This window comes from Protopterus annectens, chromosome 14.part0 (assembly GCF_019279795.1).
Source record: "Protopterus annectens isolate FY-2018-M chromosome 14.part0, PAN1.0, whole genome shotgun sequence".
NCBI lineage: Eukaryota > Metazoa > Chordata > Ceratodontiformes > Protopteridae > Protopterus > Protopterus annectens.
In genome coordinates, this window is record NC_056748.1 from 996,276,745 (window position 1) to 996,291,869 (window position 15,125).

General features: G+C 38.3%; 1 protein-coding gene across 2 annotated transcripts in view; it reads right to left on the reverse strand.

Annotated features, from left to right (window-relative positions):
* MTG1 (mitochondrial ribosome associated GTPase 1) overlaps positions 1 to 15,125 on the reverse strand; it is a 399,555-nt gene that overhangs the window by 292,715 nt on the left and 91,715 nt on the right. For both annotated transcript variants that reach the window (XM_044056794.1, XM_044056795.1), the window contains exon 4: positions 10,497 to 10,583. In XM_044056794.1, coding sequence (XP_043912729.1) covers positions 10,497 to 10,583 — 87 coding nt within the window. The remainder of the gene's footprint in view (positions 1 to 10,496; positions 10,584 to 15,125) is intronic.

The following is a 15,125-nucleotide window of genomic DNA, read 5'->3' on the forward strand; positions in this document are numbered from 1 at the left end:
ATGCAGATATGCAAATGGTATTAGTAGTATGCAAGATGCCATGAAGCCCAAGGCCTGCAGAATTTTTCTTGCAGGGAGTTGGGTCTTTGTTGCCACTGTTCTGAAGTACTGAGTTAATTGTAGTTGTTTGTCTGGCATCAGATAAGCCATCTGGGCCGTTGTATTCAAGCTGGCACCCAGGAATGTCATATTTTGTGAGGGCACTAGTTTTGATTTCTTTTCGTTTACTGTGTACCCTAGGCAACTTAGAAGATGTTTTACAAAAGCCAGGTGTTGTAAGAGAATGTCCTTGCTTTCTGCTTGGATGAGACAGTCATCCAGGTATGGGTATATTTGAATTCCTCTTTGTCTGTAGTATGCAATTACTGGTGCCAGGCATTTTGTGAAGACCCAGGGAGCAGTAGATAAGCCAAAGGGCAGTGCAGAGAATTGGTAATGGGTTGAACCTGCAATGAAACGGAGGTATCTTCTGCAATTCTGTCTGATATGGACATGCAGGTATGCCTCCTTGAGGTCCAATGTTACTAGCCAAGCTTTCTTGCCCAACATGGGGAGAAGCTGCTGTAGTGTTAGAGTTTTGCTTGGCAGTTTGAGGTGCAAGTCATTGTGTTTGCCTTCTAGTAGTTTGGGACCTGTCTTCTCCTCCCTTCTGTGTTGCAGTGCCCCATTGGCAAGGTTTGTAAGGAATTTGTGCTTGATCTCTGCCCCTTGGGCGCCTGTATTTACCCCTCTGTGGTCTGTCAGAAGCTGGAAAGGACCAATTTTATGTTGGTCAATTTCTGCTGTAGCGTGGGGGCTATACCTGTAAGAAATCTTTGACCATCTGCATAGATTTTGCCTTATCCTCCATTTTCTTTAAAACCTCCTCTGCTTTAACCACAAATAAGACATCCTGCTGTAAGGGTGCATCCAGTAACTTTGCTTTAACATGATCAGGCAGAGTTTGTTCCTTTAACCAAGCATGCCTACGTATAATGGACCAAGTAACAGCTGCTCTAGAGGAAGCTTCCAAGGCATCAAAACCACATTGTAAAGTATGTTTGCCCACCTGTTCAGCGGCAAGCAACAGATCTTGCATTTCCCTGAATTCAGACTGTTGAGGGTGCGTGCCCATCTTTTGTTTTATTTGAGACATTAGGAATTGCTGGTATTTAAGCATGTGAAATTGACAATTTAGTGCTGTCATAGCTAGAGTAGCTGAGGTGCAAACCTTCTTCCCCCACCTATCTAGTGCTCTGGAGTCCCTTTCTGAGGGTACAGGATTTTTAGCCATAGAAGCCTTAGCCCCTTTGGGACCCTGGGAGATTGTCTCTGGATCAGCAACAGGGCTTTTGTATAGGAATTTGTGTGAGTCAGGCACTCTATAGTATCTATCAGGTTTGGCTGGAGCAGGAGGCAGAGAGTCTGGATTTAGACTAGCTTCTAAGAAAACATCATCCAAAATGTCCAAAACTGGGGGGATAGCAAGTGGTCTGTGCTGGGGGAGTAAAAGAAACTCTCGGAGCCTTTTCTTTGAGTCGGAGTAGTCCTGACCTTCCCAGTGGAAATGTTCCCTCATGGTATGTAAGGTTTCCCCAAAGGAATAATCTTCAGGGGGAGAAGCTGAGGGAATGGAGTCTTCAGCATCAGAATCTTCATAAGGGGGAAAGGAGTAATCCTGTTCCTCAGAGGAGCCTGAGGAAACAGACACTTGATCAGAGGAGGCATAATCCTCCTCTTGTCTAGGCCTTTTGTCAGGGGGGGGGGTTGAGAACCCCTGATCAAAGAAATTAAATGTTCAGCCATTTTAAGCATCTGTTTCTTAGGCATAGGGCCTTGACCTGGAGACTGAAGTGTAGGCTTTTTTGGTTTTAGAGGAGTCTTAAGCTTAGCATAAGATTTTATGGTGAGAGTAGTCGGTCTGAAGACACTTTCAGAGACCAAAGGTGTTTCTACAGCACCGGCTTCCCCTACTGCAATGTCGTCGGTAGGGCCTAAAGAAAATGGATGTGTCGGCCTAGAACTCTCTGCTGGGTGATCCGAAGCAGTCTGGAGATCCAATGCAGCGGTAGCCAGGAGCTGCGTAGGCACCTCACTGAAAACCGGAGAACCGGCGACCGGCCCAATCGAGGCCTCGGAGTCTGGCTTGGATCTAGGCTGCCTGTCTTTATCTTTGTGTTTTTTATGCACGCCGGTAGTTGGTTGCTCCGACGGCATAGTGTAATTAAATTTTCTACCGAAGTAGTGTCGTGCAAAATCAAAGCGTCGCTTTATAGTTCGCTTATTGAACCTAGCACAAAACCGACAACCAGTGACGTCGTGGTCTGGGCCTAGGCAAGGTATACAAAAAGAATGAAAGTCCTTATGAGGTATTTGCTTCCCACAAGAAATGCAATTGTTAACTTTTTCTGACATCGGACTGAGGCAAGAAAAGGTTCCCCAACGGGGTACTTAGCTTTGAAGACTTCGGACTGAAACTCGATTCGAAAATCTCAGGTGTCAGCCGACCGGCACTTGTGAACTGCTTCTGCTTCGGGCACCGCGCAGCAAGAAAGACTGAAGAAAATGGCGTTGGATGCCTCTGATATACCCCTGGCGCTCTGACGTCAGGGAAGAAGCGACAGCAACCAACGCCGGACCAAGACTTTGGAATTCTAGCCGACTGTGGGACCGCCTGACGGCAGGATAACCCAAGTGTAATGACTGTAGCAGGGTAACACAATGAACATCACCCACATTTATATTTAATCAAAAATGCATACTCTAAAATCACAATATTAAAAGGATTAATAAAATCATAACATATACATAAAATATGTTTTAAGTTTCATCTGTCTGTCCATCAAAATTGGCTTAATAGTCACAGCAGTATTAAAACCGGGATTTTTATCTGCATTTAATCTTATGATCCAGTTATACTCCAGCAATTTCAAGTTTATTTATATCTTCTTCTGTAATATCTGGTAAAAGTTTACTGCGATTTTAGAGTATGAGTTTTGATTAAATATAAATATGGGTGCTTTATCTGTTTAATGCATACCAATTTAAGTGTAATTAAATTAACTAAGAGTATTCATTAGTTTAATTAGCTTGGAATGTTTTTTAAAAAAACTGTGACTGGTTGGCTGTGTCATGTGTTTTGTATATAAAATTAATTATTTTAATTGTTTTTTATACTACACTGAAGGAGTTTTTTTCCGAAAAACTTTGTGGTCTTTAACTGCGATATTAAACAAGTTTTATATTCTCTCTCTGTCATTAGTCCGGCTTTTTTTTTGGTTTAGTGTTTGCTACTGTCCTTTGCCGTTGACAACGTTTGTGCAGTCTCCGGTCCGTTTCCTGTGAAGTATACATCAAATCAATCCCATCACCCTTATTGGGCTTCATTATCTTAATTTCTTTATTGCAGGTTAAATGCATCAAAATATCTGATTCTTCCTTCTTTAAATTTTACCTCATACCAAACTGATGTTTGTACAAATTTCTAATATCTCTCTCATAGAATTTCTCAAATAGCTGTAGCGTAGGGTGTAGAGTGGCTGTACGTACTTTTCACTGAAAATCTTTCAGATATATTAACTGTGCTAGAAGAATCTTGAAACAAAAGCTTAATGTTAAGTTTTCTAGTGTATAGTTTTAAATCTATCAAAACACGACTCAGGTCAGTTCTAACATTTGCTTTGCTAAAAAGGATCATGGTGTCTCAAGTCAGTTTCTAAGTTACTACAATTGTATTCTTTAAACCCTTTATAGTCACTTACTATCATCATACCTCCACTTTTGGTAGATTCTACTGTTTGTGTTTGAAACAGTTCAGTATCTTTATTCATATCAATTAAATAATCACCAAGTGTATCACATATAACAATCTCATCATTATCACTTAAAAACTATGCCACCCCCTGTTCTTATTCATTTTGTTTTTGCCCTGACCATTGTGAGTGTATATACTACCTGTCTCCATTAATAAGGTAACATTCACACTGTCCTTCTGAGCTAATCTTTCAGACCGGAAAGGTCCGGTAGGAGCAGGATATGTTCCCCCTTCCTAAAAATCATCATTAATGTAATCTGTATTAACATCAGCTTCAAAATTTTCTGTATCATTCATTACATAGTTAACGTTAGAAATTTCACTAGTAAAATTCTGATTGTTGAAAAACTCCCTAGGTTTAGGATAGGTTGTCCCCTCTGAATACCCTGTCTTATCTCTGCACATTTTACTACTTTCTTAATTTAATTTTGTCCAATACATTACCTATATGGCCACAGATTTTGTTATATTCTCAGGTCTTAACTTCGAATAAATCTTTCATAAGTGAAGCATCCACTCAATTAACCTCCAATAATACAGCCATAACTTTGTCATTGTATTGCACTGAAATTTCCATAATTCAAACTTCACAATCATCAAAGGGAGACACTAAATTCTGGTACAGTTCTAAATCATTTACTACCCCATATGCAGTCTTCCAAACTCTGAACCCCTTTGGTACCCTTTTCTTAAGTATACATTCTTTCAAACAGGCATTGTCCAGTTGTAAAGATTTATACCTAGTGATCTTCTTTTCAAATAAGTCCAACTGTTCACTGAAGGAGCCATTTCTGCCAAAGTAGGTCTCTGTCCTGATGAAAACCATACTTGTCTTTTTTAACCATATAGAAAAATCAAATCCAAAAGATTCAGGGTTTGTAGCATTCTCAATGCTATCTGTTTATTGATCCAAATTTACTGATCAGCTCTCATGACGCGCAGTCACACAACTGCCTCAGCATCTCTGGAAGAGTCAACAATTGCAGGGGGAATTTTCAAACTGGTTCCACTTGATCCTTTTGTTGAAATTTCAAAATTAGAACCTCACTGCATTTGCAAATAACTCCCATTCTTGTCTTTGTGCAGATCAGCTACAATTGATGTTAAAGGTTGAACAGGTTGAGTAAGATTACAAGTAAGTACTTCCAAGCACTTGGTTGTACAAAAATGTACAGCCAGTACAGTTTCCACAGCGGATGCTAGCCAAATACTGTGCTCAGTGCACATGAACAAATCGTGTGAGGGCACCACTAATGAATATGTACTGAACATGCTCTTCAAGACTTAAAATACTCTGTCCATGGGACATGATAATATACCTGGTTGTTTAATAAATGGTACCACACAAACCCTGGCACAGCGACTCCAGCTATTTAACTTGAAGTTTGCAACTAGGTTTGCCCCTGAGTTTTGGCACATGGTAATGGTGATGCCTCTCCAAAAGGGTGGAACCCACCACTGGCCCAGAAAATTATAGGCCCATCAGCCTGACAAGTCTTACTTGCAAAGTCACTGAACATATTATAACTAACCTGATAAACTATGGCATTAAAAATGTCATTAGGCTAAACACACAACAAATTGTCTTTCAAAGGGTAGATCCTGCCCAATGAATCTGGTTAACTACTTTGAGAGGTTAACACGAGCTGTTGACAGTAGTCATGCCTCCCACAGTGTACCCTGAACTGGCAAGGTGATTTGACACCATCACCTATATTAGCATAGTTAATAAGCTTAATACATTACAAAAAAGGGATAGCAAACTAGCTAAAAGACAGAGCCAACATACAGTGAGTAGTGGGAGCCTCAGAGAGTATGAAGGTGATCAGTGGGGTACCACATATTGCAGCTATGGGATTTCTATTGTTCATTTACTTTTCTGATTTCCAAACCTTGAAACAAGACCTCTGGCTAACTAAGTTTACAGACGACTGCAAACTTTGAGTCATTGTTAAGTCCTCTCTGACACCCAAGCCCTTTATTCAGTAAGAACCTGCACTCATAAATACCTGGTGTACTAACAATGGGACTCAAATTAAATGCTAAAATTGCAATAATGCCACATCTGGTAGACAACCTCTCCCCCAGCTCGCAACATAGACTACAGCCCACTTCAAAATGAAAATGTTGTTAGAGACCTATGAAATTGAAGTAATAATTCCCTCTCCTTTGATCATCATGTAACAACAGTAGTCAGAAAGTCCTTTTATTTAACACGGCTTATTGCCAAAGGAATATCATTCAGATCTAAAGAGGTCATTGTCCCATTACATTCAGCAGTGATTAGGCCTATTAATGAATACAAATGCCTAATTTGCAATGTACCTCACTAGACAGATCAAACAACTACAGAGAGGCCACAGCGGTTCGTTTCTAACTAAGAATACTTGTTCAAAAACTCTTAGGTTCCAGGAAAGACTGGCAGCACTGTCCCTTTACTCAGCATACTTCAGACTCCTGAGGGGAGATCAGTTCCTTGCCTTCCATAACACACTGTCCCTTTACTCAGCATCTTTCAGACACCCAAGGGGAGATAAGTGCCTTGCCTTCCACACCAATAGGGACTCACTGGTCCTGGACCTCTTGTATTTTCACAAATCAAACAGTTCAATACAAGAACCAGGGATCTAAAGCTTCACCAGCAGATAAATAAAACATGGTGGACAGAGAAAGTTCATTACACAGTGGTTTCCACACCTCAGGAATAGACTCCTGCTAAAAAGTGATGCATTATCTTCACTTAAATGGAAACTGAATGGGTATTGATAAATCCTCCCCTGGCGTGAGTGGTCTAGCCCTCCTTAAAAAAGGAGGTGTAATCCAAGCAAGAGTACTCGCAAAGTATAAATAGTTGAAAGACTCAACTGTCTTCTGTTTCCTATGATGCCTTGACCATATGGACTCTGCTCTAGTAATGACTACCTGGAACTGTCTTAGTGCATTGTATTGCTACATAGTTTTAAGACATTTGTTCTGATCTGCTTTGTTCCACTGTGGGTTTTAATTATCCTGTAAACAACATTTACAGCTTTGTTACATGTTTCTATAAGCACTCTCTTTCAGAGTGGTATTTTGGGCAGTACAGGTCTTCACTACTAATCTACACTTTACTGATGCTGCTTATTATACACTGACTCACTGTTTCCACTGATTATACTTTTTACTTTAATGTAGGTTTGCCAGAGGGCTACTTCCAAAACTTTATATAAGCTTTTATAAAACATTCACTTTAATCTATTTGCAAAACGGTTTCACTCCTGAACTCTTGAAATGTCTGTCTTATATTCTTATAAATGCTTTTGCTTCAAAAGATGGTTTGTACACACATGATGACTTCATATATGTTACCATGGAGCTTTTCCCCCCAGATCTCTGTTGAAAACTAGTTTTAATTCCCAGTAGGACTTTACTGGTAAACAACTGTAAGTAAGCAAGTAAATAAAAACGTTGAGATTACCGCCTTCTTCTGTAAGCGTTTGACTATATTATCTGTATTTGAAAAATGAAGTATAATATTTGTATGGCCCCCTTGTCCAAATCATTGCTCAAAGTTAAGTTCAGAATATAAAATCTAAATGCACAACAGTGAGATTCCAGGATGGGTCTAAGACTGAAAGAATGACCCCTCTTATCCCAGATTTAAATGTCTTACATCTGCCACTGTTTTCCTTGGCCAACTTCTGCTAATCTTTGTATCATCAGTGTAACCCTGGCATTCCCCAGGAGGTTCTGTAATCCCAGTTACTTCCCAAGGAATTCTTGTTACAGTAATCGCGGGTTTTCCTTACCTTGATGCAATACAGGGCTCTAGTCAGACAGGAAAAACAAGCAGCCTGCTGTATAGCTTACTACGACAGCAGCTTCAACCTACTATAAATAACTACCTTTGTGTTGCACTATCAAGTCTATTAGGACACCAGCCTCAATGCAACATGAAATTCACCCCACACAACTGTGTAACATGTTATACCAATTAGCAATGCTTCAATGGAGCCCCACCTAAGTGTACTACCACCCATATTAACTCAAAGGCAGAAGAGCTATAGATGTGGGTATCTTCTCTCACTAGAGATCTGGAGATGGAAAGCATCTAGTGGGGTACAATAACCTTCAATGCTCTTGCAAACACCCTACATATAACTTTCTTCATGAATCTGTGTTGCTAGCACCAGTGAGGTACCCCTTTTTCAGACAGTACGTACACAGCTATATCTCAACATCCCTATAAATAAGCATTTCATTCAGATGCTGTTCCTATGGCTGTCAGTATGGCATTGTGGGTAAGGTAATGAGCCTGAATGACCTGCATAATCTAGACTTGGACAAGAGTCTTGTAACCTCTTTTTCTTAGCAAAATGTTAAAAAAGCAGCAAACTTCTCAGGACAATCTTGCATCTAAATCAGGGACTAAAATATTATTAGTCCGATTTCCATTTTTTCTCAGCAATTTTTTACTCTGTACATTTCATAAGCTGCCATATTTTAAAACATTAACTGCTTTATCAGGCTTAAGCTGCAGTTCAGAACATTTGGCTACAAGATGTGGGGTTTAAGTCATTTAAATTTACTTTTGTAACTATCTGGCTACCTGACTAATAATGCAGGGGTTCCCCCCAAGGTTCCATTACCACTGCTGTTCAATGTATTCAAAAATAAACTCCATACAGCTTCCCTTCAGTCCTCACTCATCCAATACGCGGATGATTCAACTACAATATCCTCTTCTAGCAATTTCCCATATCTTCTAAAAATAACACAAAAAGCATTCACATCAATGGAAACGTGGCTCAACAAGGCACGATTACTTTTGAATCCTAAAAATTCCAAATTACTGGTCTTCTCACCCAAGCCAGTACCTCAAGATTTTAAAATCTTTTCCCAAAACATGACTGAAATGGAAGTTGTGACCTCTGCAAAACTACTAGGTGTCACTGTGGATAATAAACTTTCCTTTGAACAACACATACGTAATGCAGTAAAAAAAAACTCACTTTAAAATAGCAAACTTTACAGCCAAAAGTCCTATATAGATTCTCCCACAAGAACAAAATTAGCAAACACTCTCCTACTCCCCTCCCTCCTCTATGGCTCCCCAATCTTCACAAACCTTCACACATCCCTAAGCAATAAATTGCAATCATGCTATTACAAAATAGCCAAATTTGCCTGCGGTCTGCCTAACAGTACATGTCACTGCCAAGTCATACAGACACTGAACTGGCTGGACTTCCCTCATTACCTTCAGTACACCCAACTCACTTCTTCTTTCACCATTGCTCATAAATTAACATTCCACCCAGAAAACTGCCCTACACTTTCAGACATCATACAAACCTACACCCCCTCTAGAGACTAAAGATCTTCTAACAAACAACTTATTTGAGTCTCCAAACCCAACAAGAGATCAAGACAAAGTTTATATTCCTATGCCATAGCAAAACTATGGAATGACCTATTCCCCCTATATCACACTACTTGATTCTTTGACTAATTTCAAACTTACCTTAAAAAAACACTTTCTCAAAAACCAAACCTGCCTTTTCCCCAAATCAAAAGACCTTAAAGACAATCCTGGTGCCCTCCTGTTTCAACTTTCTTTTCTTCCTGTCTTTTTTAACTTTACCCCATATTATCTGTAGCCCCTTTACTCTCTCTCCTTTCAAAAAAAAATAAATAAATAAATACATAAATAATAATGATGTATAGCTTGTTAATACGAATTATCCAACATTGCCATTTTACCCAATCGTATAAAATTTCCTTAGTCTGCTTATTACTAATTTACATTTGTATATGGCTAAACGAATCTGTATGTTCTCTTATGTTGTAAAACTGTAATTAGTAACTCTGTGCAATCTTAACTTCAATGTGGAGCTTTTCTCCCCGGGCCTCCACTGAAAATGGGTTTCTGACCCAGTGGACTTTCCCGGTCAACCTATGTAAATAAATAAATAAATAAATATTCAGCTTCACCCTCTGCCATTTCCAGCACTTCATGGAAACATTCCAAAAGTACCAAAAACTGCTCAGCAAAGGCAGCAGCTTCTAATCAGCAAAATCGTAATGTATTGCTGTTGTCAAAATTCAAGAATCATCAGAAATTATTTCTTAAAGGTAAAAAAACGGCAGTTAAAATACACAAAATTCTGGAATGAACCACAGAAAAGCATGTAAATAATCTTTGTGATCTCTTTTTAGGTTTACTTTTTTACCTTTGCCATTATTACTTACCTGCGTTACTATGATGCATTCTTGAATTTTGTGTATTGTAACCGTTTTTTACCTTTAACAGATACTTAATTTAACTGAATTAATTTACTTGTTCTACTGTGATTGGGTCATACTTTTTAAATATGTGGTACATCAGGTAATCTGTTTACTCTGATGAAATTCTGCAACTGTTGGAACGAAAGCGCCCAGGTACAGTTTTTAAAAAAATCAGTTTTTAGACATTGATATTTGCCCCTGTGGACATTTTCTTTGTTTTTTTAGTACTTATTGGTGTACGCCTTTTGTTGGTTCTATGTAATATATAATGCTTGCAACTGGGAATATATTAATATATTTTTTTCTTTTTTATAAATGTAAGTTTGCCTGAGTCTTGTGTGATAATTCAACAAAGGTGTTAAAAAAAATCTAAAATCCTGTCTGAAACAAAAACGCAGCATTAAATAAGACCACCACACCCAAAAAGGTCACTTACCTTCTTTACGTTTTCATCTTTTTCTTTTAAGCAGTCAGTGAAAATTACATTTTTTACACCTTGACGATGTAGGGAACCAAGGATATGCTGCATAAAAATATACAAGACAGACATTCAGTTTCAATATAATGCAGAAATATGCATAAGGTATGCACTACCTTTCATAGTTACTTGACTAGCTTGGTCAGACCCATTGAAAGTACAGTACACAAAAATAATCCAAGGTGAAATAACTATTAGCACTGCAATGCAGAACTGTAGGATAACTACACAGACAGACAGTAACAGAACGCATACTGATTAGACTGCGTATATACCACTGTGCTGACCTTGTGATGACAAGCAGTAAATATATACTTGAAAAAAGGCTGCGTTTGAATGGCCACAAAAAGCATAAAACTCTGCAACTTTATTTATTTATTTTTTTAAGTTATGGTATTATTCATAAGATTTTTCTTAAGGGCAGCTAGTCAATATTTGTAAGATTTTTCCTAATGGTAGCTAGAAGTAAATGACCCAAACAGAAAGAACAAAGAGAATATATACTTAACAAGTAGTACACATTAGTGAAATGCAGTACTGGTTATGTACAGAAAGAAAGACCACTGCAAACACATGAAGTACTTTAACAGCAACCTCTTGATGGTTAAGACATACGCGGATTTCCTAAAAAGTTACATACATGTTTAAAAAGACTGTGAACACTGTTCAAATGCATAATGTGCCACTGTTAAGTATTTAAGACCAAAGTCACAGAATGTGCATCTGCATCCATTTCAGTAGCAAAGTACGATTGTTAAACACAAATGCTAACATAACCAGCATTGGCAAGCAGACACAATATAAAAAATACAATATTTACTACAAATCTATGTGTGGGTGCAAGTGTTTTATATATATATATATATATATATATATATATACACACATACATATAGATACATATATATATATAATATATATTATATATATATATATATATATATATATATATATATATTATATATATATATATATATATTATATATATATATATATTATATATATATATATATATTAGGTACATGTGTGTATATATACATATATAAGAAGAAACAAAGGAACCAGACCAAGGAAAACCAACAAACACACTTAAAGCCTTGCTGACAGCTTCACTGGCAACTATAATAATCATGAAATGACCATAAGATTTAGCGCTTTCATTCCATTTTACTGTTGCATCAGGAACGTCATCAGAAATGAATACATTTACATCATCATTCAACTTCTAAATACTACTTTGAAAGCTAAATGCACCAATCAACAGTATTCAATTAAATAATAACGTTACTTAATTATATGCAAACATTGTTAAGTCCTGTTAACCTTCTTGTTTAAAATCTTCCAATAATTTAATGAACCATGAAAAACATACAGTTGTTTCTAATACTTAAATTAGAAACAGTCTATTTAAAAACCTTAAACACATTAAATACATAAATTAGATTATCTTAAACTATTTAGCTTTTAATAAACTTTTTACATTATTATGCTCATTTAGGCCTAGAGGTCGATCTCAAATAAATTTGTCACTTCATCTCACGTACTTCTAATAACTTATTACAACTCCCTGCAAATATATATAGGGACGTGTGTGTGTGTGTGTGTGTGTGTGTGTGTGTGTGTGTGTGTGTGTGTGTGTGTGTGTGTATCATAGACAGTTAACTAGGTGAATGGCCCTATTGCCCTTATAAGCCTAGTCATGTTCTACCTTATTTTCACGATCAGTACCTACTGCCCCTGTCCAAGAGGGACAAAGGTCGAACCTCCAGGGTAAATTTATGGTTACCCATCCAATCATCCAGACTGCATTTGAAGAGGTCCAATGAGGTGCTCTGTTTGACATGAAGTGGGAGTCTGTTCCAAAGGTTTGGTAATCTCTGGGAGAAAATCTCTCCCTCCAGCAGGTTCTATTAATGTCACATACCAGGTTAAGGTCTTTAGAGTGAGTAACCCGTGTACCATTTAACTTGCAGATATGTAGCATTTCCAGTAAAGCAGAGTCAGAGATTGCCTTATATGAAAGGCAGAAATCGCCTTGGAGTAGTCTGTATGAAGCAGAATAAAGTGACAGTGATTTCAGACAATCCACATAGGACAGATGCTGAAGGCCTTGAATTTTCCTTGTGAGGAACCTTTGTGGTCTCTTCATTTGCTGTAGGTGCTTGGAAAGGTACATACCAAAAGGGGTGTTGAACTCAATTATTGGCCTGATGAGGGAAGAGTACAGGGAGGTTTTTTTTTGGAGGCAATGCCCTTACTCATGACATGAGCAATGCAGAATGATCTTCTTACCCCTGGGAGACATGGTGATCAAAGGTAGGTTTGCTGTCAACCTGTGGGCCCAGGTCTCTCACCACTGAGTGCATATTTAAGGTGTTGCTACTGATGTGGTAGTTAGCAGGAATGTCACTCTTCCTGAAAAGGATGATGATACATTTTTTTTGCGTTGAGTTTAAGACCATGACTTTGGCACCAATCATTTGTTTCTGTAAGATCCTCTTGTAGAATGCTAATATCATTTGGAGATTCTATGACTGCTCCCAGCTTGCAGTCATCAGCAAACTTTGTCAGCCACAGACCTTTAGTTTTTGCTTGTACTTAAGAGAAATAGATTCCAATCAGTAGAGGTCCCAGGACTGATCCCTGTGGAACACCACTGGTTACACGTATACGTCTGCTGCTGGAGATGGATTCCCCTATTTTGACTATATGCGTTACATCAGTGAGCCAGTTAGCAACCCATCCAGCGATATAAGGGTTGATACTTAGCTAGGCGAGTTTGCCAATGATGCCAGAGTTGGGGATAGTGTCACAAGCCTTGGCTAAGTCTAGGTAAGCTGTATGCACAGATTTCCCCTCGTCCAGGGCCTTGGTAACTGACTTGAAGAATTCCATCGGGTTTAACAGGCCATGATCTCCCTTTGACAAATCCAAACTGAGTAGGGTCAAGTGTTTGGAGATTACTTATATCTTTGTTGATAAGCTCCATGATGATTGGTTCCATGGCCTTGCAGATAAGGCTAGTCAGGCTAATAGGTCTATAGTTCCTGGGGTCAGTGGAAACACCATCTTTGTGCAAGGGAATAATGGTGAGCATTTTCCATTCAGCTGGGATAAACCCGGCCTGCAACTTTACAATCCACTTTGTCTCTGCCGTTTCAAGTCTCTTATTAAAATCACCTTGCCTTTTGTTAAAATATAGCAGTTGCAACACTATAAAATCAAAACTATGATAAGTAAAAATAGAAACATGTTTGGCTAGAGCATTAAGTTTGTTTTTATGTCTAATGTCACCCATATGCTGAAGAATGAGCTCTTTAAGCATCCTAACAGTTTTCCCCACATAAAATGAAGTGCAACATTTACATCTGGCCAAGCATACAAGTCCATGGGTCCAGTTTTGTCTTCTGAGTGGAAGTGCACCTATCCTTGCAGGGGCTGCAAAGCCTGCTGTCACATTTCTACTAGGGTAGTTTTTCAGCATCCAGTATATGATGTTATATTTAAACCTGACTTCTATGATGATTTTAAGTCCCATGGACTTAAAATGGTATAATGGAATAAAATAAGATTTTTTGTCAAATAATATTTGCTTCTTAGTTGTTTGTAAGAGGTTAGGTTTTCTGAGGTTTTGGATGTTTGATAAGCAGTCCAAGCTATATCCCTTTTTTTAATGAGAGATTTAGCATCTTTGGTTATCCAAGGTAGGTTTTTGGCTTTGCAGCGTATTTTTCTTATTGGAGCGAGGTTATTAAGGATGTTGAGGAAGGTATCATTAAAATATTGTACAGCTTGGTCTAGGTGGAGCAATTTTAGAGGTGACCAGTTGCAGTTCTGAAGTAGGAAATTTAAGATGGTAGCGGAAAATTTCCTTTCATGTGCATGTGTTTGAAAATGACGTTACAGGGGGTGTGAATGCACTTCCTTAGTGGAAAGGTAGGAGAGTGATCACTGAGAGAATCGGAGAGGCACCCAGCCTGGTGGGCAAAGTCGGGCTTACCGGTTAGTATCCAATCTACAATAGATTCTTTCTTAGTGTGTTTATCAATTCTAGTGGGAGAGTTTATAGTTTGGGTGAAATTGAATAGATTGATAAAACTGGAGGGGTTGTCAGATGAGCAGGATAGCCAGTCCAAGTTGAAATCACCTAGCACTATAATTTCTTGGTTGAAAGTAGAGGATACCCATGATAAGAGACTTTCAATAGCAGGTAGATTATTTCTTGGTAGTAGGTAGGAGGCAATAATTATGATGGTTTTATGTGGATTTACTTAACATTTACTTCAAATTACGTGGCTAGAATTTCTGCTTCTGAGAGATCTGGAGGAGTACAGATTAATTTTTCAATTTTTAGGAAATTTTTATACACGATGGCTATGCCTCCACCATGCTTGTTCAGTCTATCTTGTCCAATAACATAATAACTAGTAAGTATTTCCTCAACGCTGCATGAAATTCACTTGTTTTTTTTGTGATACTTCTGAGATTAAAATTAGTTATGAGCAAGTCTGCTTTGGAATTTTTTAAAAGAGGAAGGTGGAGGGAGTATTAGCAGGTGTTGTGGGTGTTACAGGGTGGGGTGGGAGT